This window comes from Vanessa atalanta, chromosome 4 (assembly GCF_905147765.1).
Source record: "Vanessa atalanta chromosome 4, ilVanAtal1.2, whole genome shotgun sequence".
Lineage (NCBI taxonomy): Eukaryota > Metazoa > Arthropoda > Insecta > Lepidoptera > Nymphalidae > Vanessa > Vanessa atalanta.
In genome coordinates, this window is record NC_061874.1 from 13080491 (window position 1) to 13105266 (window position 24776).

The window sequence follows — 24776 nt, forward strand, 5'->3', positions numbered from 1 at the left end:
ATGTTATACCGTTGATCCTATACTTGACTTATCTTAGATTGTGTCAAATAGCTCAGATAGGGAAGATTTTTTTTCGGTATAGGCTTAATCGCTTACCTAGTTAGCTATTCATTGCTGTGAATGAATTTCGAGATCCAAATCAATGGAGACAACATCATCATTTTAATCACTCGTAAATATACAATTTCATATTACTTTCTGATCTGTCACCAAGTAATTCCGTCACATTGAATATGAATTAAAGATATAAAGAGCATATCATCTAAGAACTTATTGGCAGCACAATTCGGACTCTATAAAACTGGTTCATCGAAACGAGTATACAACAACGATATTTGTTAGTAAAGTTACTTGTAACTGGATAATACCTATCCAGACGAGCTTGTAATGGGGCAATTAGTTCGACATTTGAAACGAAAAATAAATCAATAAATACACATACAATAGGTAAATAATAAAAACTCTTGCAATGTCTTTGAATATTCCATCAGAAATATTATCTAAACGTTTATAAACTATCACAATAAAACATTTTAATTCAGTAACATCGATGTGAATATTTAATTTATATCAAGAGTTTCTATACGCGTTAATTAATTCAGTTCGTTGTTATTATATTTGACGCTAATAAAGCTAGCGTAACAGAAGCAACAAGCCAGCAAATAGATAGAACGAAAGCTCGTAAGCTTCAAAACAATTATCCCAGCCCTTACACCCTGTGTAAACTTTAACAATGCGACGAGTACTTCGCAAACAAGGCGAAGTTAGCGTCAGTAAGCTCATGCTATGCTTTAGTTTGTGTGCCGTGATATATTTAAAAATGTCCTTTAATAGATTAAACAAACTTATGTTATAATTTAATGGGGTTTTTTACACGACTGCCCAAATAAGGAGTGTATTTTTTTTCAGAGTTTAAGTATTTATTAGAGCTAGCATAGTTTATTTAACGATTATTTACCGTTGAAATTTGAGGCATTAAAGTGTATTTATTTGAAGATCTAAATAACTTCAGAATATTTTAATGATAATCGCTTAGTAATAAGCAAAATGATCAGACATTCGAGTATTAATTATGTATCTCGATCTCAGACAAATTGTATTAGGCAAAAATTTAATTGAATCGTTTTAGGAATATTTTCTAATAAGCTGATAACGTCTAGTTATTAATTTGTTTTTGTTTCTCGTCTCGTTAAGTTTGAAAAAATACCAAATATAATTTTAGCCCAAAAAAGTTATATGGTTATGGTAAATATGTATTTCTAGAAAATAAGATTTAAGTCATTTTAATTAATGATTATTTAATAAAGTGTAATAATGTAGTATTTCAATACAACATTTATTTATGTATTTATAGATATAGGAAAATATATATAATAGGTATTTAGCTATCATTACGGTTTTCTGAAAGAGATTGCTCTAAGCGATAATGGTGCCTTGTCAGGCTTTTGATGATTTGTGAAGTTATATGCAACAAAATAAAAAACAAAATTAGGTAAAGAAAATGATTATCATCTCTTGGTTAAATTCGACTCCTGTAGCAACTCTCACATTCACCGAACGTAAGTAAGTAATCAAAAGTGTTTACAAAATTAGTGTCAAAACTTTCTATTTTCTCAATCTTATAATCGATCAAATTTGGTACAACCGGAAAGAGTTCGATGTTCAAAGGCAGGTTCTATATGGTTTTCCAAAGTAGTGTAGTATCTGAGCGTCGAAATTGCGCTGTTACTGAGAATTCTTGATTAAAACACCAAGTAACATTATTCAGCCCAAACCGGAGATTGAATTTGTCCATCCTCGGTTCAAAATCGAAAAAATGATAGTTTTTTTTTTCTGAAAGTATTGGAACACCAATGGATACATTTTTAAAACAAACGGATGACATTATCGCAATCAAAAAAGATTTTTTATTACTTAATTACTATCCATCAATACCGATCTACTCGAATATTACAACCAATATAAAAACTTTAATTTGACCAAAATAATATCTAATTACGAAAACAATATACCTATACTATTATTAATTCGAACTGTTTTTAAAAAACGGTAACTAAATAATATATACATAAAACTGATCGAATATAATATCGAAAAGTAAAATTAAATGTATTCCTTTTTTTTTGTTTCAGACTAAACTACGCTCTGGCGGGGTTAAGGCCGTGGTGGTGGCATGCTTGTAACGTGTCTCTCCACGCCGCGTGCTGCGCACTCGTTGCTCGTGCGTGTGTCACCATAGCACGATTGCAACGGCCATTTGCTGCATTAGCTGCGTTGCTATTCGCAGTTCATCCTGTACACACTGAGGCGGTATGTGTCTATATTCATCTTTCATCATGTATTGAGACGCATGAAACTCAACGTCTTAGCGTTGTGATGTATGCATTCCACTTTGTCATGAGTTTGACTGATTTTAATGAGACCCAAAGTCCAACGTGGACAGAATCTTAAGTCGAGGTTTGGTCTCACGGGAGGCACCCTTAGGATGCGCGTACCTTGAGCCCTGATTTTAAGCATCAGGCTTGAGTAATTTAACTCGCCACCCCGTCTAGTGACGCTGTAGAGGCCATTAGGGCCAACAGTAATAAATTCTAATAAATGTTACATAATTCCACAATGCTTAGTATTCTTCATTTGAATTAGTAATCATTAAAATTAACTATCATAACATGTCGTAGTATGATAAAACTTATCATTAAGATTGAAGGGTCCGTATCACCTTTTGTCTCAGGTTTTTTATTGTTATTATTTTTTCGCCACGAAAGTTGATTTGCAAGAAGCGGTTATTTATAATTCAATCTGTCAAAATGTTCACTAGTTAGCTTTTTTTACTCGTATAAAAGATAAACACTTACGAAAACATTGGATAGTACAATGTTTAAAAATGATTCCTTCATTTACAGAAGACCGCAAAATGGTGTACAACAAATTAACATAGATCTACATACATTTGTTATTTAAGACAATGTTATACAAATGTTAATTTATACATATATAATACCAAAAACGTGATATTTTGTTAACTTAATTAATACTCAAATAGTTACGAAAAAAAATAAAGTCCTTTTTCTCTTATCGAATTATAATAGAGTCTAAACTATGAGTATAACATTTCGCCGTTTAGTTGAGGTGATAGTTACTTACTTTAACAGTTCACGGCAATTTATTTCTGAAGAGATCAAACATAACCCAACCTTTGTTGCACGTTGCGACGTGTTTTTAGACGTTCTTTCATTTCCATTCCATGAATATGTAGAGCCATATCGATAAACATGTAATATTGTTGAATTTTTCACAGGTAGCCGGCGTGGTTGGCCGAGCGGATGTGCTGGCATGTATTTTCTTCCTATCATCGCTGTTAGTTTACCATAGGTAAGAATAATTATTATATAATTTAAAGGAATTAATCTAGCCGTTTAACTCAAACCTAACAAAGAATTCATTTAAAATTTTCATAAAAAATATATATATTATTGTACATCGTGCTACATATAAAAAACTTTGCAATTACGTTAAACACCCTTAATTCAGAGCAATGAATGTTTAGAGACTTAATAAAGTCAAAGTAAATGGAATAAAATATAAATATATAAGAGTATAAAATAATCTATGTTTCTCTTAAAATATAAGTTTCAATAAGTAAACGAACATGATATTTTTATTATAATTTACAACAAAATATTGCGAACGAGCTATGAAAATATAATAGAATCGTTTATATGGAGAATTTTGCTGCTATTGAGGGACGCCCTGCAGTTTTGAAATATCGAAATTGTAGTTTATTAAAAATATAACAATGAAAAATAAATAAATAAGGAGCAGAATAAACAAAAACATATTTCGTTTAAAATACATTTATTATTCATGTTCTCGTATTGACATATGGCTGCCTGGTATAAGAGAACGTCATGCCGAACGTCATATCTCCAAGGAACTTCAATAGTTGTTTCACATAAAAAAATGTGAATATCAACATCAACCAAGGATTATATACAGGCATAACTCTTTAACATTGCTATAGCAAACCAAAACTTTAAATCGAATCCACATAATAATATTCATATCAACGTAAACAACGTAGTCTTACAAAGTTACGAAGTCTATTTATCAAAACGGCAATATTACAAAAACATTAAGATAAAATAATCTCGTGTGATTTATAAATGCTATGAACGGATTTTCTTGAAGGCAGCTGTTTCTAAGCGTTTAGAGCGGAGACAGCCTCATTTTAATGGTTACGAAATGTATAAAGGGTGTTTTACATGATCCTTTGAGTGGAGAACGAGCATAAAATACAGTCGGATTATATTTCTGTTGCGATGGAAAGTTACGTATCTTTACGATTGAATGTGGTGTGTGTACGCGCGTGCGTGTACACGAGCGACTGTGTGTGTGTGTGAAGAATTTGTTAACCACATTTGTTATTAAATACGACTCTCATATTAATTAGACTTATATTATACATGCGAAAATAACTCTGTCGGTCTGTTTGATACCTCATCAGGACTCAGCCTAAAGGCTTAGGAGATAGCCCAGGGACACTATTGATTAGAAGATAGACATAAAGCGTATTTACGGGAAAAAATAATCAAAAGCAGACACAGTCGCGCGGAAAAGATAGTAGTAGTATGACGTCATAAAAATAATATTTTGTTACATTGGTGTGACATTATTTTTACCTCAATCAGCGTTGGTACTATCGGCAAAACGGGTAAAATATAATGTAGTTCTTCCTTGACAGTAACAACCTGTAATTTTTCGGTCATTTACAAAACGGTGATAGGCGGTTCTCGGCCGAGTAAACGTGTGTTCTGCATAATTACCTCGTATTACTATGCGTTCATGGGTTAAAAATATTCTATAAATCATTTAAACGCTATATAAAGTCATCTTTATGTATTATTAATATTTTTAGTTCATTTGACAATGACTAGCATTCTTGAAGTACTTATTGAAACCTACAGATCTATTAGAGTATTTTTTTCTTTCTACAGATGCGTAGGCTAGTAGTATTTTGTCCTCTAATAGTCATATCGCTCTGGATATGACTATTAGTATATGTAATATTTGTGCCTTTTACGGTATTCTATTATTTAGATATATTTTTTCAGACTTTACAAATTTTAAATGGACTTATATCATGTAACATTTAATTGCCCTTACTACCACATCTGTTGGTGCTATTTTTTACATAGGGATTTTGTATGCGAGTCTGGTCTGTATGGCATTTGTCCAGAATTTCACGATAGTCACTAGTATTTGTTAAGCACATATAATATTACTATTAAATTTTGTTTTATATCGCGTATTATATGCAAATTCTAAATAAAACTTTTAGCGGAACTCTTAGTATGTTCATTAGGATGGACAACAGTAAAAAAAAAAAAACAAATTAAAACATTATTTTATAAAAACAAATTCAGCTTGCTAAATTTGTTACATTTCAGTAATTCGAGCAATAAAATGTTTAAGAACCATTTCTTTTTTAAATATATGAATGTACAAATTGTGATATTTATATATTCATCTTCAATATGATATAAATCCAATCAAAGGAATCACATAAGCGAATCTTATATTTTTTCTGTATTTATTTATTTCTATAAAAACGAGATTGATTCTACAAAAAGTTAATGACGAAAATAAAACAGATAAATGGCAAGAATATTAGTACTAAGAAAGTATGTTTTTAAACATATATTCTGAATATAATTGCTCGTAATGTAAAATATAATATTTTTTTAGGCCTACGAGCAATAAGAAGTGCGTCTGGCTCAGCGTCGTCCTCGGAGCTCTCAGTATGCTGGCCAAGGAAACTGGAGTCACAATATTATTGCTCAATCTAGCGATTGACTTTTATAGATGCTGGCCACTTGTAAAGCGGTATGTATATTTCATTGTTATTAAAGGGGTCAACGTATTTTTGGGGGTAGAGCTAAGTGTATGTCACTCTATGGAAGTACCCATTCTCTGGTTATTCCTCTTCGTTAAAAGGCAATGACATAACGTCGCTGAAAATAATCCTGTGTTTATTTTTAGTATAAATCCTACGTTATACATAATAATCAAAATCTATAATAATTAAAAATTGATTATTAAAACTGTGTATAAGCTTATTGTCTATTATCTATGATATTTTAGCTAGAAATAAATAATTTAAGTATCTTAATTTCGCATTTTAATAACGAGGGAGAATGTTGAGAAATATATACAATTCTTTTAAGCATATTATTATTGGATACAAAAATGATATCATTAGAATCAGTCACAATAGATTAAGTAGATACTTTTAGTTATTCTACACCTGAAGTTTGTTTATTATGAATAAGTTTTACTGTTCCATTAGTAAATCATGAAACTATAAGCACAAGTTGTTAATATTCTACTAATAGGATTTCAATTATTATATCTATTGGTAAGATCTTCCACTTATACCCGTAATAGGGTTTACAGCACTCATTCGACAGCTATTGTGCCACCGAACAGCAACACATTGTGTTACTTTTATTTGTTTCTGTGGGAGCGTATATGGATAATGAAACCATTTATTATTACAAAATGGCCAATTTGCTCGTTATGGAACTGTGAATGTTAATAAAAAAAAAAAATGTTGTAACTTGAACCTCTGTCCGCGTCGTATCGCGTTATGCCAATTAAGTGGTAACGGATTCCCGCGAAGCTGATCAGTGTGATTTTATTTTTTTATAAACGAACATTTAAAGGCACTTTCCACTTTTATTTTAGAATTCCTTTTTTAAATAGTTAGGATTTACAAAATCTCTTCTTGGCGAATGTCAACGTCATAAATAAAAACAACTCTTTGAATTATATACTTTAGTAGTTTAAGCTAAGCGATTACATGATACTTCAAAAGCTAATTTCATTAGAATATTTACTATCAATCGATGGTATTCATTATCAATGATTTTAATGACGATTCAAAAGTTCTTGTAAAGTAATTATATGAAGTACGCTTCGCACATTCAGAATATAATTTATGAATCATGAATGTGACAAGATACTTAAGACGGTTAATATTATAAAATATGAACTTGGCTTGTACAAATTTAAATGTAATAAAATTTTCCTCATTATTGATACTGAGCACTAAATTACATAACGAGGGAGCTTGAGATGAAATTGTCTCATTAAGTTTGAAATAATTTATTAAACGTGACACGCTACTGGTAATTCAGTAATGCTGATGTTATACATACGTACGATTCGTTCATAATATTGATTAATGAGTTTTGATTATTAAGTACTGGTTAGATATGAAATAACGCAGACAGTATTTCAGGTATAATATATTTAAATCTCATGTTATATAGATGATAAAAAGTGTAGTTGGTATTCGTTAACTGAGAACACTGATCCGCCACCAACCTTGGGAAGTAATATGTTATGTCCCTTGTGACTGTATTACTCTCATGTATTCTGGTTCAATCAACCTTGAAACTGGAATACAACAATAGCAAGTGTTACTGTTTTGCGATAGAACACATATATTCTAGCCCAACCACTCATCACAATGAGGGGATGGAACCTAACCAGACGGGCTCGTACAAAGATCTACCAGCAACTACTCGTAGCCCGCGAACGAAATTTGGTGGATTTATTATATTGACCAAGCGATACATAAACAGTTCAATGGTATAATCTCCAAACATAGTGCTTAGTTTACTCTTAACAAAGAATGCTCAGTGAGACAGATACGGGCAGTTAGAAATAACTAATTAGAATACAAACTCTTTAATTATTTAAAGCAATTATTTGGTAAAATATATATATATTTGTATTGGACGTATTCGAGAATCGAAGTCAGTCAGTATTTTTTTTCGATAATATCACTCGTCTAAATAAAACATTTAACTCGATTATTAATTGAAGGCACTAAAGTGGATCATTTTCGATCTTCGATTCTCGTTAGGACGAACTGTAATTAGGCTGGATTGACGGATTTCAAACAAGTTTGTACATTTCACAGAAATCTATTTATGTTTGCTAAACGTTTGCCGTACGATTATTACGGAGTTCATAATTATTATTAGAATTTACAGACTGATACACATCCGAAACACAGATTTTACAGTTTTTATAAATGCAATTAAGTTAGAAACTTTCAATAAGTATTCATAATTGCATCAAACCCCGGGGCTGAAATTATCAACAAAATTGGTGAACAAAAAAAGTCATACCTTAATTTATTTCGGGAGGTAGGTAAATGAAAACCTGATCACTCAACGTGCTACCAAACATGGGATTTAAAATGTTATGTTCCTTGTGTATATGGAATTTCTCAGACGTTTTAGATTATTAATGTTTCGAGGTAGAATAATTGACGATGATAAATGATCATTCTATTGATAAGAGCGTGATATCCTGGTCGATGAGTACGCGCGTGAGAATTTTCACTTCTTCGGCGTAATTAAAAAATATTCTTAATGGCATGCAAATAATTAATTAAAATAAAAAAATAATAATGATTATGATAAATGTAACTTTTTTCAACGCTAATATAACATTCTCATATACATTCGCGACAAATAAAATAAAAATTTTAATTTAAGAAAAGGTGTGAATTTGTCTATTTTGGGTACCTACGTGACACTTAATTGGCGGTTTAGCGAGCAGCTTTGTCATGTAGTTTTCATGTCACCCTTCGACATTTCTATTACGAAATTTACATTCATCGTTTGATAACCCACCGAACGTATAAATTAAAAAAAAAAATATATATTTATATATAGATATATTATTATATACATAAAGTTGTTGAGTGATAAAACTGGAACTTTAGTGGTAAGTCTGGATAACACTTTAGTAAAATTATTACCAGTGAACGATTCGTACGGTAAGTTTAATTACATAACAGTAACATAATATTTCAAATAACAATTGATACCGTAATGTGTTCAGTATTAGTTTAATGTTTCATATGTTTCTTTAAACTCCAGATACTTTTCATTACGTTTTCTTTTTTCAAGATTAAAGTACGATGTATTTCCGACTATTCTTATAAGCTTAAACTTTATAGATGATGTTTTTATGTCTGTATTTGTAATCCGTAGACAGTCTGGAAAATGGCTCGTCTGATGACCACCGCTCACAGATATTGACGTTGTTTGAAATATTAACATTATTTGCATCATAGCGGAGACATGAAATGGTGTTGCAAGTTTTCTTAACTCCTCGTGCTTATACATTCAATTTACTAATTGGTAAAGTTTTGTTAGCCTATTTTCTTTATCTACTGTCCCTTATTCTAGCGCTAAACATCAATAATTCGTATTGTGTGTTTCTGACTGAAGGGTGTGTGAGCTGTTGTATTTTTATTCACGAGAGGCTTGCCAAGAGATTGGTGGCGCATTGGTTATGTAAGAAACGCTAAAAATTTCATAAGCCAGTGCTGACCATTAACAATTGAAGGTCCGTACACTGATGCCACAAACAACATACCATTCCATAAAAAAAAATTGTTTATCCTTGTAATTTGCATCATGCATTAATCATATGAACGTTTTGATAAATAAAATAACGTTACTGTAAAATTGGAACTAGATGGTTTTCTCCAAACAGATTTCTCTATAAAAAACGGTAACTCGTATACTACGATTTCCAGTTTCAAAACTGAAATGAAACAAACATTTCATAATTTAAATGATGTATGAACACGAAATACATAGTTAGGTTTATTACATATTTAGAACAGGATTCAAATTTCACGAGAATTTATTTAGTTCTATACAAGCTATTTCTGGTATTTATTACAAACTTCGTAACATATTTATTATTAACTTGGTGTCGCCCGCAGCTTTGCTCACGTTTAAGGGGTTAACAGATGTTAGGCATAAAAAAGTAGCCTATATCTTTATAAAATTCGGTCGATTGGTTTGGCCGTGAAAGAGCAACATATATACATATAGACGGACGGACAGACAAAGTTCCTTTCGTTTTTATAATATTAGTACAAATATGAAGGTTGGGTGCCAGATGCAAAGAGGGGTAACGAACTTCCTATATTGTCATTATATTGAACCCGATGATATTTAAGATGTAAATTTCTTCTCTAAAGGAATAATATTGTAGATTATTTAATTCGAAGTAACTTAAGCCCTTATAATTATTTTTAAATGGTTAGAAATGTCTGAACTACTCATCGATAATCTATTCGCTCTCACATTCAATAAGACAAATAATGCAATGGAGACATTGCGTTGGTTTCATACCTTCCTATTATAAATATAATTATTACAAAGTTCGTAAAAAATACACAAACTAGTTTCCATACTAGTTGCTATCTGTAAGTTAAGAAATGTTGCCAACTATTAAAATAATTTATTTTCTTTAAATAAATAATTTAAATAATGTGTAGCAATTTCATGTTTACGAATTGTTTAGATACATAGTCCCGTCCAATAATTATTCTACCGCACTAAATATTTTGTTTAGATGATTTCCGGCTTGAAGGATCAGTGTGCTAGTGTAATTACTGGCAAAAGGGATATAGCATCTTTGATCTTTGATTGTAAGGATGGGTTTATACTTCTTCCGGAGAGTGAGCGGAGTAAATCAGTTATAATTAGATGGCTCTTTTGTTCGTCTGTCTTTCTTAAATAACTTCAAACATGGCGTAAAATACAGTTTTCTTTGAAGTATGAGGGAGATGAATTGTGCCTTGGTCGGTGGCACTTTACCAGTAAGGAATGTTTTTTTTTTTGGAGTATCATTATTTTATTAGCAAAGGTAAACTCATCATCATCATTGTGTTAACTCTTTGTAGTAAATAATAGTAAAATGAGTTTTTAGAAGTAAAGATTCAGGGATAGTGGGATAAGCACTTGAATTTGCAGAGACGGATCATTTGTAAAAAACTCTTCAGTTTTCCAGATGCAGGTTGATTGGCGAAACAAAGTGGTTTAAAGCTTAAGTGCCGTTGCATCGTAATTTTCGTAACATTTTTAAGTAGACTCTTAAAAGCATTCTCGAAATCATCATTTTATAATATTAAATTAAAGTTTAGTTTAATCTTGTTCTATTATTGTAAGCTGTTGGGCATTTCATTGTTCTTAAAATCCGACGATAAAGTATCACTATTATTAAAAAAAAAATGTGACGTATGGATGTCGTAGTGACCATATGCGACCACAGCAGACATTATATAGGGCTGTAAATTCCGAAGTCCTTAGTTCCATCCTCATTATATGTTCTTACCAAAATTTGAAACTACGACTGAAGTATCTACCAATATATGGGATTGTCACAGTGGTAACTTTTGTCTAACAAAAAATAATAATGAAATTCGTAAAACCTGCTAAAATTATCTCTGAACATACCTTGAAAACATTAAGCATAATTATTATGCTCTTGTTATCGAAATCGCTTAAAAATAGAGTAGATCAAATTAAACTTGTCATATTATTATATCACTCTGCCAAACATTTTGATGTATGAGTGAGCCAGTGTACAATACAGTACAGGCACAATGGTTAATCTTATAACATCATAGTTCCCAAGGTTGGTTGTGTGCATTGGCGATGTAAGGAATGGTTAATATTTCTTACATTTTCATGCCATTTTCTATGGACAGTTGTGTCCACTTACCATCAGGTGGCCCATAAGCTCGTCTGCGAACCTATACCATAAAAAAAACATAGGTCATTAGAGTTCAGTGGATAGAACACGTAAATATCAATCAAAGACTGCAGGCTTAAACACTGAATTTTTTTTTAATTAAACAATGAACAAAAACAAATAAAACAAGAAGTCTTCTCTTTGAAAGAAGATGTCGTCAACGCAGCAGCGGGACTTTTAAAGACAGTCACTTTATTTTTAAATTTTTTGTATCCAACAAAATATGTTTTTTTTTTCTAAATTAGTGACAATCTTAAATGTCGGTTTTTATCGACCATATAAAAATATATATATATTCGTTATTTATTTTAAATACCATATAAACAATACTTTTATTATCTTTGTAAATTATTTATATTAAACATCTTCCCAAGCATACACATATTTTATGTAACTAGTATAATAATATGCAATTACAATTAAATATTACTTCTTCAGGTCACTATGTTCATTGAAGATTGAAAAGAAATGCACGGGGTTGTCAGTGAGGACGACCAAGGTTCTGGTGTCTTTATCATTACTAATATGCCTTCGACTCGCGCTGCTACAAGGAACCTGGCCTACATTCTCACCACAGGACAACCCTGCTGCCTTCCACCCCAGTTTCTTCGTCAGGTGAGATCATATTAGAATAAGCCATTCGTAATAATGATTGAGTTGAGTAGCAGTAATTCCAATTACTGGTTTGGTTTTCCACAGGATCGGAATTCGAGACCTCATGATTTGCAATCGTATTGATCTGTTATGAGGCAGACTTGAAAGTGTGTAAATATAACAAATGAATGCAGTACTTTTTTGGATTAATCCAAGTTATTGCTTATTAAATCTAGCCAACGGCTTTATTTTGCCTAATCTACGTACATACAGTAAATTATTCATATTTGTTAATCAAAGGCCACGTGAACTTTGATATTATTTGATATCGTTTTAATACATTACAAAACTTCTTAATAACCACGTATTTTTATCGCGATATAAATATTTAATCATAAAACCATATAAATTACAGTTTTCATTATAAAGTATTTGTTCTAAGATTATAATATAAAATAGTTCTGCTCTGGTCATTTCGTATTTTACTCGTGAAATATTGAAAAAAAAAATTACAGTTATTCTTTAGATATACACTATTTTGATATTACGTGTATTATTTAATTAGGTATGGTCTTATAGAATAGGTCGTTTCGCTTCGTTGATTTTAGTTACTAATATATTAACTCATTTCATTTCGCCCACATTGAGGGGGAATTCAGATACGTTTTCTGCACACCAGATAACGAGGATTCCAATTTCAAATGGTAGATATACATATGATACACTTACATATATATTTATATTATTAGTTAATAAATAGGAGTCTGATTCGCGTTCATATTTATTATTATCTACTAAACTTGGAGTAGGAAATTTGATATAATAATTGATAAGTCTAGACTTTAACATCAGTATTTTATTATTATTCATACAATGCTAACGATGAAATCGCTCAAGTTTTATTCACGGAACTTGTAATACTAGTCGAGGTTGTGCCGGAACCAGCTTGTTAGCGTAGTTGGTTGTATCTTCTGTCGACATAGAAATATAATTTAAACAAATATCTTTGGATTTTTTTATTTTTACTTCGACTATATTGTTTGTTGTTTTTGAGTACTTGTTTAGGTAACATGGATATGCTACTCAATTAGGATATTTAACAGTATCAAGTCTCGTATACTGTGATACTTTAGGGTATCGCTATAGACAAAAAAAATAAAAATGTATCAAAAGAAAGCTGATGACTATTTACAATCTTATAGCTTGAGATATCTTTCGGGATGGATTATATTTGACAAGATTGGCACACTTACCTGCTTGACATTTTTTATCAACATTGGAACACTTACGTGATTGACGCCGCAGTATATTTAAAGTAAAGTAGCAGTCTGTAAATATCCCACTGCTGGGCCTCAATAACGCTACTGCAATGCGGTTTGGTTGATACGCATGTGACAGAATTTAAATTAGACAGTAGGTTTTCTCACGATTTTTTCTTTAACCGTTAAGAAAGTTATAAATTACAAACACAAATTAAACACGTTAAAATTCAGTGATACTTGTTTGCCTTCGAACGCTTTCAAACCACTGAGCGACCTCGGCTTTTTTATTTACAATAATATTACTATGTATATCCACTGTAATGTTGATTATATTAATAGAAACAGTGGCAAACTTTATATGATAAAAATCCTAAAATAGTTTTAGCTTAGCTAGACAATAAATTAATATATTAATAATATTCTAATTGTAGTATACGGTAAGAGATTATATCGACAATGGAGACAACATTCTTTGATATTTACGTAGCATAAATTAAAAAAAAAAAAAATTATATCTGAAAAGAGTAACTACTGACTTGCCAGTTCTTAATCATTATTTCGAACCGATGCTATCTTTAAATTTAATAAAATCTTTCGATTATTATTTATTTAGATTTCGAATGATACATTTCGTACCAAAAATAAGATGCAGTTTTTTATTTATTCCCGAATACTCAAATATCAAATATATTTTAGTAATTAATTCTTCGAACTACTGTTGCGTGCTTGAACTTGTTGAGTATCCAACCAAAATCTCCTCCAATTTTTATGCATGTGAAAACCGTAACTTATATGAATTTAGCTACTTCGGATTTTATTCTCAAAAGGCAATTAAAAATTGAAAATAAATTCAGATGCAATTAAAATAAATTTACCGTCCTAATAAAACAAAAAAAGTGATTATAATTTAACATCGAAATGATCATTTATTATAATTAGGAAAACTTTCTAATCAAGAACTCAAATAAAATTACGTTAAAAACAAACAAAATTAGCTGCGAAAAGTTTTCAAAGTTCTTCTAATATTCTAAACCGAACGACTTCATAATTTATACGCCATTGTAAACTTCACCCTGCTTCACTTGACATTAATTTACGTTCTATTGTATCGTTGCCAACTTCTAACTCGGTTCTAATTTGTTTTCTATTGTTAGTCCTTGGCTAAACTTTAACTCGTGGCCCAATGACTTTGAATACGAATTCAAAATCATTGAGTATTCTTTTTTTGAAAGTTTGAATTTATTTTACAATAACTATTTAGTCAATAGAAATATACCATTATGGTCATTGATCTTTGGTCAATGACAGCCGATAACGCAATTAGTGGTTAGAAAAAAGTCATATTAGTTAATCTAAATTTACCAAAAACTATGGATAACTAATCGTTGAATAATGTGTCAATAGTTAAATATAATTTTTGTTTCAGATTGATGACGTTTTGCTATTTGGCTGCTTTTAACTGGTGGCTCCTCATCTGCCCCTGGACCCTTAGTCACGATTGGCAAATGGGTTCAGTGCCTCTTATCACCAGTGGTTGGGATCCGAGGAACTTTATCACGTGTGCTGCCTTCGGTGCCTTGATGCTTTTGTGCTATAGGTGTATTACTGATTTGGAGGTAAAATATAATAAGTTCATATTTTTATAATTATTACTTTAGATTGAATGTCAATTTTGCTCATAGATACTGCTACTGCAGAAGTGCAGAAGTGAAGGAACTCCTTAAAATGTCACAACTCTGCCAACTATGGAATCTAAGCCCCTATCTACAAGTAATACATTGGTTCAGATCCATTTAAACCCTTCAAGCTCAAACCCACTAAGCATACAGATTACTGATATTTGGCGGTATATTAATTTATGAGTGGGAATAAAGCCTGCATGAAATCGTAATCATTTTGGTTAATAATTTTATATGTGGAAAATCAAAAATCATTCTATTTTTTACAATATTACGAATGATAATAATTGTATTCGTAGATTTAAATTAATGTTACATAAATTAAATTGAAAGCTGAAATCTTTGATTACCATAAAAGTGATACTTTTCTGTTTTACAAAATTTACATTCGAAGCTGGCAACATTTACTTAATACAATTGATATGTAAAATGTTACTCTTACGAAATCTATAACAGAGATTCTTTGTTTCAAGTTGATTGATGTTAGCTTTTAAATATTTTATATCAATAATTTGTGGGACCAGTGGGTCACTTAGTCTTAACTGCAAATTGCAGCTTAAAACTTGGACTGTACGTACTGAATTTTCAGGTGACTCAACTGTGTAATTTTTCTCGTGTTTTGTGTTGAAGCGAAACATCCTCATTAATACATGGATCACATTTAAATCTGCCAAGGGTAGTATATGTATCCACTAACATTGTAACGCGATAGAAAATGCTCAAAACCTTCACATTAACGAAGAGCCTTAACCCACTATCGGGACATTTACAGTCTGATATTTAACAATACAAAGCTTATTCAATTATTATAATTATTTCTCACGCTTAATGATCTTGTATATAAAATTCGCTAGGTATTTTAACTGTATCTTTTGTTTTTACCTACTGTTGGTAGAACCACATTTCTCCAATCCATATTGAATTCCTTCGGTGGGAGGTCATTCAAGCCCATCTGGGTAGATACCACATATTCTATCGCCAAGTAGTCATGCTTAGTATTGTTGTGTTTCAGTTTGAAAGGTGAGTGGACCGGTGTAATGTTTGGCATAAGAAATACATCTTACTTCCCAAAGTTGTTGGCGTATTGGCGAATTAAAGGATTCTTAAATTGATAATGTCCATAGGCGGTGGTGATCACCTACCATTAAGCACTGCATTTGCTAATCTACCTACTTATTTCGAATAAAAAAAAAACATTAGTCTGTATTTAAAACTGTATAAAATATTATAACGTTGCTCAAAAATAAAGCAGTGCCATAAAATTTACAAAAAAATAATAATTACGTATTGAGCATTAATGAGAATTCCTATATTGTACAAATATTTATTGGTTCAAATGAAAATACCTATATGAAAACGGTTTTGATTGAAATAAAGCCGCCGTGTAATTTATCTTACGTATTTGCTAACATTAATAACGATTCATGATTGATGTGTGATCTCTTTGATTCTATATTGATAAGTAATTTTTGTGTGACATTTATGAATATTTTATACCATATACAAAGTAAATTAAATGTTAAATTGCTTTAGATTATATCGAAAATCCGTCTTTTATCATTGTGACGTATTATATACACAGCTATTACGACTCAGCGTTGGAAATGTTGCTTAAATTAATTGCTTGATATTTATATTTTATATCAACGCTCACAAATAATAATATAAAATTATCTATAACACCATTTACAATTGCTTTTTTAAACCTATGAGACCTGTGTATAAATTTGGAATAGCATTCTATATCGCTATTAAAGTCGTTTCGAGGTCGATTACGTAGAAAATGCATTATCTTCTTCTTTTGTATGTGAAATCAATGATGTCAGAAAGAGACAATATCTGTTTGACTACACACTCACAGAAATCATTTTTAAGGTTACTTAATGTCAATTCCAACTTCAAGAGACACAAAGTAAATTAAACAACTTTGACATTGCGTTTGACGTGATATCATTGGTCAATTGGTCATGGTCATTATCCGGGAAAAATTATGTTTTGAATGTCGTCAATGTCGTTATCGAATCTTTGGTAGTAAAATGAAAGTGGTGATAAGTCGTGAAGTGGAATGTTTTGTATTATATGTAAAGTTATATTAATCCACTGTTTGTAGTTCATAATATTACAGAACTACGTTTATTATTAATTTTTTGCTTGAGTTGAGTGCCAATGAAGGATTTTGTGTAGGTACAAAGGCACACGCCCGCTGTGATTGGTTTGTTACTGCTGGTTGTACCCTTCGTGCCAGCCAGCAATTTACTCGTCACCGTTGGATTTGTCATCGCTGAACGAGTTTTGTACATACCGAGGTACGGTTTTAATTTATATTGAGATTTTTATCTTCTATAAACTGCTATAAATATGCTTATAACTGTTATTTAATTTCATCTGTTAGTATGTCTGAGTCAAATCTTACAACTGAATTTTAAGCCGACTCCACACAACCGTTGAGAGTAAAAACTTACTACACACTTTTGTTGCTGGTGGATCCAATCTAGTATTTCTAATTGTTCGTTTTAAAGCATTTTAGATGAAATAAATTATTATTTTAAAAACTGTTAATTGTAAACCAAAATGTCATATACAATATAAATATTATTATATAATTTCGAATCTTGGTATTTAATAATTTAAACTAAAAACTTAATCATTATCATAATAATTGTTTCACGAAGTAATTATTTTAGTGTCGGAAGCGTGATAATAACTGCATATGGAGTTCAATTGATGTGGTACTCGAAGCCTGGAACAAAAGCTGTCCTAGTAGTTGGACTAGCAGTTCTGGCTGCCAGTGGAGTTGCTAGAACACACAGGAGAAACGCCGACTGGCGTGATCGAGCGACATTATTAAGGTTAGTTTTTGATTATTAAGATTGTTACATAAAAAATATAATAGACATTTTAAAAGTCTATAAAAGATTGAGGTACTTCAGAAAAAATATGATATTTTTACAGATATTATTTAAGTAAAGATTATTTAGGTTATATAAAATAGAACTTTAATAACGAAACAATTAAGGTTATCACTGTTAATACTCTTTAAATAGCAAATATTTAGAAAAAAAAGTAGAAGCCAATTTAAATAACTAATATTAAAATCTAAATTTTAATATTAGTTATATAATTGAGTTTTTAAAATTTCTTAAAATAGTTTTTGTAGCGATGACAATATTGTTATATTTTTATCGAGACACGGGCAGTAACAACATTATTAACATTTTCTCAAAATTCATAAAACCCGTGACAGCGCCTAAGTTACTCGCATTACGGTCGGCGTATACGATGAATCACCGCCCAAATGTGTTTTGTTTCAGAGCGGATTTAGTGAGTTTACCTCAAAACGCCAAACTGCACTACAACTTTGGAAACTTTCTCCGCGAGACCGAACAGCAAGACAACGCTATCAAACATTACAAAGAAGCTTTGAGGTACAAAGCGCTTGCCGTAACTCGAGGGCGTATAGGTGTTAGTTCAGCTGTCGCGATATTGCAAACTTTTGTTCAATGCTGTTCCTCGGCGGCTAATAATATGTGTTGGATTGTCTTGTTGCTTGTTTTGGGAATATTGTCCCAGTGAATTATGTCTACGAATAGGTAACACATAGAGGGATTAATTTAAACCAAACATCTAACTAATTTGACTGTAAAAACATTCAATTTATTAAGGTTTTGGGGTATACCTAATATAGTTTACCGTAGCGACAGAATATAAAAAATATTATTATCATTCCTATATTAAAAACCCTTATCAAATCCCTGCAAATAAAAAAAAAAACAATTTTATTAATTTTGTGGGGAAAATGTACTAAAGTTGTATATCATACATATTAATAGAATTTAATATTTAGTTAATTATATGTTTATTTTTATGTGTCATGGTTTGTTTAATTTGTGAATTTATTCTGAAGGTTATGGCCGACATACGCCAGCGCTCACAATAACATCGGCACTCTTATCAGCGCTGACAGCGCTGAACAGCACTTCTTGAAAGCTATTAAATACAACAGACACCACGTAAACGCGCATTACAACCTTGGAAAGCTATACAAGTAAGTAAAGAAGTAAGAAAACAGGATATCTGCTAAATTGTGATTAAAATGAATTCTTAATCCAACTTCAAAAAGAAGAATCAATTCAGCTTTACTATATTTTTGTGTTTCTTTTCCACAAATGCTTCACCGAGAATGTAGGTTAAGAAAGCGTTTACATAATTCCATAATTGTGGAATAGGAACAGATATAGAAATAGATAATATGCTATAGATACCGACCGGCAAAAGGGCCACCTAATGGTAAATGGCCGTCACCGCCTATGGATATGGTGCCCAATGGTCCTGTAAAAATGTTAACCATTCCTTCCATCGGTACGCCACCAATCTTCGGTGCTACTATGTTAATCTCTAGTGCCTGTGGATACACGAGTTCAATCTTCGTATTGGAACACAAAATAATAAAATTGCCTTTGACGATAGAATATATATTGTAATTTGACGGATGGGGTTCCACAAAAATATACCATTAAGCTAATTTTACGGGTATAATTCTAAATATTCATGATCTGATCAAATTATTTATTAATTATTTTAATTTAATATTTTATGCCACGAGAGTGTTGCCATATCAATTAATTAGAAACTCAGTGATACTAGTAGGGGATCAAACTTCGTAATATAATGCATTGTTCTAATCTACTGAGCAATTTCGACTCATTTTAGGTAAAAGTGTAATAAACGTGAAAAAAAAATTCGTTACAATTTTTTCAAATAAAATATTTATTCATTCCGTCAAATTATGTTTATTGACAATGAGTTTCCGAAATACCTATAATTATTCATTGTGGCAATAAAATAATTATACATTTGTTTAACTCGTCATTTCCTCATTAAAACAGAATAAAATGTAACCGCAAAAGGAAACAGTATTATTGTAGCGGTCATTTGTGCAGTTTTATTATGACATATTTTAATTAAATTATAATTTATTTTAATAAATTAATAATAAATGCGACCAAAAACGCAAATTTGATGCATAATTATTACGCAATCATTACAAGCTTCTATCTGACGATTATAACGATAAAACATTTTGGAACCACAAAATTAATGACGCGTTTATAAAAAGTGTGTATGGAAATTTGAATTTAGAATTTCAGAATAAACATTAAGCATTAATAATCACTATTTAATTGTTTAAAATGATATAGATTAATGAAAACGTAGATGGTTCTGAATATGAGATTTGTGTATTCCTCAAATTACAATGCTATATCATGGAAAGCTATGAATCGATTTTGCTCTAATATATTAGTTACTTAAGGATAGTCTGCAAATTTCCGATTTTAGTTTGTTAAAAAAATATAGCTGAATATCAAACGATTGTCCTCAGAAAAAACGGTCGTATCATTCAAGCAATAAAAATGCTGGAACGATGTATAGTCCTTCAACCGCGGTTCGTTCAAGCGCACGTGGAACTTTTATCTCTGAAACCGGAATCTGAGAAACCGAAAATTTTGACGAGGTTGTTGGAATTGGAGCCGAATAATTGGGAACATTACGTGCTCTATGGAAACTGGTTGAGGACAAAAGGTACCTATTTTATAAATTGTTGTTTTGAAATTGTTTATATACGTTTTTATTTAAGTGATATGACAAGAGATTTAAGAGTTCAATATGTTAATACTTAGCTAGAATTCTGTTGGAATGCAATTACGAAAGTATTTTGTTTTTTGGAACGAAGTTCTAAGGAATAAGCGTTGGGGTACAGGGGGTCTCCAGGTGTTCTTTCCCTCTCTTTCTCTCTGTCGCTTTCCATTGTATGCGGTTAGAAATAATTTATATTATTATTATTTAGATTTATTTTTTGTTATTGTTTTAATTAACACGAGATTCATAATAACAATTTTGTCATTGTCATATTATATAATTAAATTGTTCTCAACGATTGTTATTTTATTTTATTGTGTCTGTTATTCAATGCATAATATTATATATATCGTACTTCTGTTTTCTATTTAGTCTTGTTTCATTACATCTGTGGAGATTCCACAGAGTTGATGTTCGTGCCTTCGATGTTTCTATTATTTTATATATTTTGACAGTTTGATATGTCTGCATTTTCCACACTACAATTAAATTATATGGTTTGGTTTTTTGACTTGTTTTCGTTCTAGTTTTGTGTCAGTTATCTTCCTTGTGTATTGATATTATGGAGTTCTAGGCTGGTCTTGATATTATTCGGCTAGCGTATCATTTATATCAGTTTTTAAATAAGTAACATTGAGAGTAAAAAGTAAAACAAAAAGTTGTACAAAACTTATTTAGTCTTGAATTCAATTTCGAATTTAAATTCAATTCAAAATTAAGTTCTTGAAATTGAAGTCAAATAATATAAATAAATTGAATAATATCTCTTGTACAATTCTTGGGTAAGATCTAAACAATGTTTTAGCAATTGTAATATTGTTATTGATAAACCTGTAATTATTTATGATATTAATTTCAAAAGAGAATGACTCGAGGGTCACGCTTAGTGAAATCCTTCGTAATTTGAGTTTAGTTATTTATTTACGAGAACAATAATACTTTCACGTTCAAGTGAAAATACTTTCACGTTCAAGTGAAATTATTATTGTCGTCGTAAATAAATTTAAATTATATATCCATTCGATTGCAGTAGAACATAACATACTTCAATATTTTTTTGTTTAATATATAGTTTTGTTTACTGGCTAATGGGTCACCTGATGGTAAGTGGTCACCACTGCCCATACATACTAGTTACCAATCGCAAATGCTGCTTGGTGGTACATATTATGAGTAGATGGTAGCTATCCAGATGAGCTTACACGAAGCCCTACAATTAAGTAAAATAAAAGCGTGTTTATAATATATATGACAATTAAAAAAATTTAAAAAACTCTATCAAATTAGAAAATGATTCAATTGTAATCAAGGTAATCTTACACAATAATTTATTAGTGTTTATCAATCTTGTTACAAGCTTCACAATAGCGTAACGTAATTGCCTGTATAATATTGTATTGCTGAGGTAGGGCCTCCTTTACCAAGGAGGTTTGGATTGTGGGTGTAAGCCGGAACAAGCACCTCCGAATTTTCATATGATTAATTTGTGTTTATAATTCATCTCGTGCTCGGTGATGAAGGAAGACATCGTGAGGAGCAAAGCCGCTCCAATGCATATACGGGTTCTATATGCATTGGAGCGGCTTGGTGGAATTATACCGTAGGATAGCCAAGCACTGATATCTTTGCAGGATTATACATTTCCTTTATACTTTTATAACGACAAAGTATCAAACGTATTTGAAGTATTATTTACTAAATGTATTAATCTTTTACGTTATTAACTATTTCCGCTTAAAGTAAGTGTAACTTGTGCATAATTTTATCAGAACTCATTCCATTTGAATCGTAATAGCAAATATTATTATTATATATATTAAATACCAATCAAACTTACTAGATCAGTTTCGCAGAAACCTCAGAAGATCGGAATCAAATACTCTCGGAAACCTTTTAAATAATGAAATATTAAATTTCTGTTTATTTAAAACGTTCTCAGGCTTACCTGGAGCTGCTGCCAAATATTTTCTCGAAGCAACAAGACTCAGCTTTCGAAATCGAAATATGGAGAAACCAATCAGAGGGGATTTGATCTCGTTTAGATCCACGGCTCTTATGTATAGGAGCCTAGGTCAAAAGTCTAGAACATTACAACTCTTAACTAGGTAAGTTATATCTTTAGAATAATGATACAGTATTTCTATTTAAAGATTAGAAAGTCTTTTGAAGATTTTTCTTGTCTGTATTTTATTTCTAGTTTCATTTTCATATTAAATAGTATTTAAATTCTATTGTACTGTTTGGTTAGACAGGTATATGAGTCACGTGATCACCACATTCATTTTACCTATGCGTACAAACACTTTACTTTACCGTGGCTTTATGCATGCCCATTTGTGTAGGTACCACACATGCGTACGATATTCTACCGCCAAACAGCGGTCGTTAATGTCGTTGTGTTCTGCTTTGAAGGATGAATGAGCCAGTGTAAGGTAAGGCACCGAAGGGATATAACATCTCGGCTCGCAAGGTTGGTTGGTTGTTGGCGCATTAGTGTGATATAAAGAATTATCAATACTTCTTACAGCACAGATGTCTATAACCAAAAGCACTTACCATTAGGTAATTACATTGAAATAATTAACAATTCTTCAGAGCGTCATTAAACCGGGAGCCATGAAATCTTAAGCGAATCGTCAATTGCCTCGCAAACTAATATACGGTAAAACGAAATAGTTTTTAATGGCAGATTGACTCTTTATCGAGACTTCACAGTGACTACTGGATACTAATCCATTCTATCAATTGTAGGACTTTATGCAAGTAGTAAATGTCGGACTGTTGAGCAATGTTTTTTTCTATTGAGGAAAAAGTTTGGAGTTTACACGACGCTACCTTATAAGTCAATGAAGTTTGGTGGATACACATAGAGTTCAGGCAACATATGCTGGTTTCCTCGCGATGTTTTCCTTTACCGATCAAGAGATGAATTATAAACACAAAGTATATGAAAATTTAGTGGTGCTGCCGGGGTTTATTAATGTTACAACTTATTAAAATTAAATATTAATGTAACTATAAAAGACATTAAACTTATTACCTTTGACATATTATAATCCATTCTAAGACTTCAACAGGCATCAATATAATTGTATCTATTGTTTTTTTTTAAAGCTTTGCTTGATTTGGACGCTTTGATATTCGATAGGACTTTATTATTTTTTATAATTGGAAGTGGATAAAAAAATGGAAACTTATATTTGCTTGATAAATTCTATTTTTATAACAAATACAGCACTGATTCAAATTTCATTATTAAAAACCCTGAGCTTAATAGAATTATCCTTTTATGCTTTATTTGTTTATATAATTATCATTAACTCTGCAAACTGAGACAAATAATTTTATACACTTTACATCAACATAGCCTACGGTTAAAAACTTATTCATTTACAATTATAATGATATTATTGATTAATACCCGGTGCAGCGCCGGGCTATATTTGTAATATTACACGAGGACATCCTAGAATAAATATTTTTTCGATTTACAGCAACCATTGATGGGCTTTTATAGATTTTCAATTAGTTTTGTTATTCACGATGTACAATGCGTAGCAATCAAAATCAAATTAACGTTAATAACAACATGTGGTTTCCGATGATCTCATATAATTATGATTTTATCAAATACTGAACTCGAAAAAAAATGTGGTCTATTGTAGTAGTATAAACATAGTTCAAAAATAAATTACCTGATTTTCGTTTATTTTTAGTTATTTTAAATATCAGTTGCGTCATAGAAAGATAAAGATAAAAAAGTTTGTTATGGCTAGATGGCATACGTGGCGGCGCGGTTGGCCGAGTGCGGCGGCTGCGCACACATATCTACGCGACTGGCGCCTCCGCCTCGAACTGGAGGGACGTGCGCTGGTCTACTCCAAGGCCGTCAACCCAACGGTGAGCTGAACCACTCACTGCTACTTGAAGACCACACTACTCCTAAAAGTTGCTAATTACGTTACTTAAA

At 31.2% G+C, this 24776-nt stretch overlaps 1 protein-coding gene across 1 annotated transcript in view; it reads left to right on the forward strand.

Moving 5' to 3' along the window:
* LOC125077860 (protein O-mannosyl-transferase TMTC1-like) overlaps positions 1–24776 on the forward strand; it is a 180244-nt gene that overhangs the window by 154285 nt on the left and 1183 nt on the right. The window contains exons 3-14 of the mRNA XM_047689952.1: positions 2133–2310; positions 3299–3372; positions 5746–5883; positions 12073–12249; positions 14917–15106; positions 17354–17475; positions 17854–18018; positions 18481–18594; positions 19074–19214; positions 20550–20749; positions 22746–22911; positions 24583–24706. Coding sequence (XP_047545908.1) covers positions 2133–2310; positions 3299–3372; positions 5746–5883; positions 12073–12249; positions 14917–15106; positions 17354–17475; positions 17854–18018; positions 18481–18594; positions 19074–19214; positions 20550–20749; positions 22746–22911; positions 24583–24706 — 1789 coding nt within the window. The remainder of the gene's footprint in view (positions 1–2132; positions 2311–3298; positions 3373–5745; positions 5884–12072; positions 12250–14916; positions 15107–17353; positions 17476–17853; positions 18019–18480; positions 18595–19073; positions 19215–20549; positions 20750–22745; positions 22912–24582; positions 24707–24776) is intronic.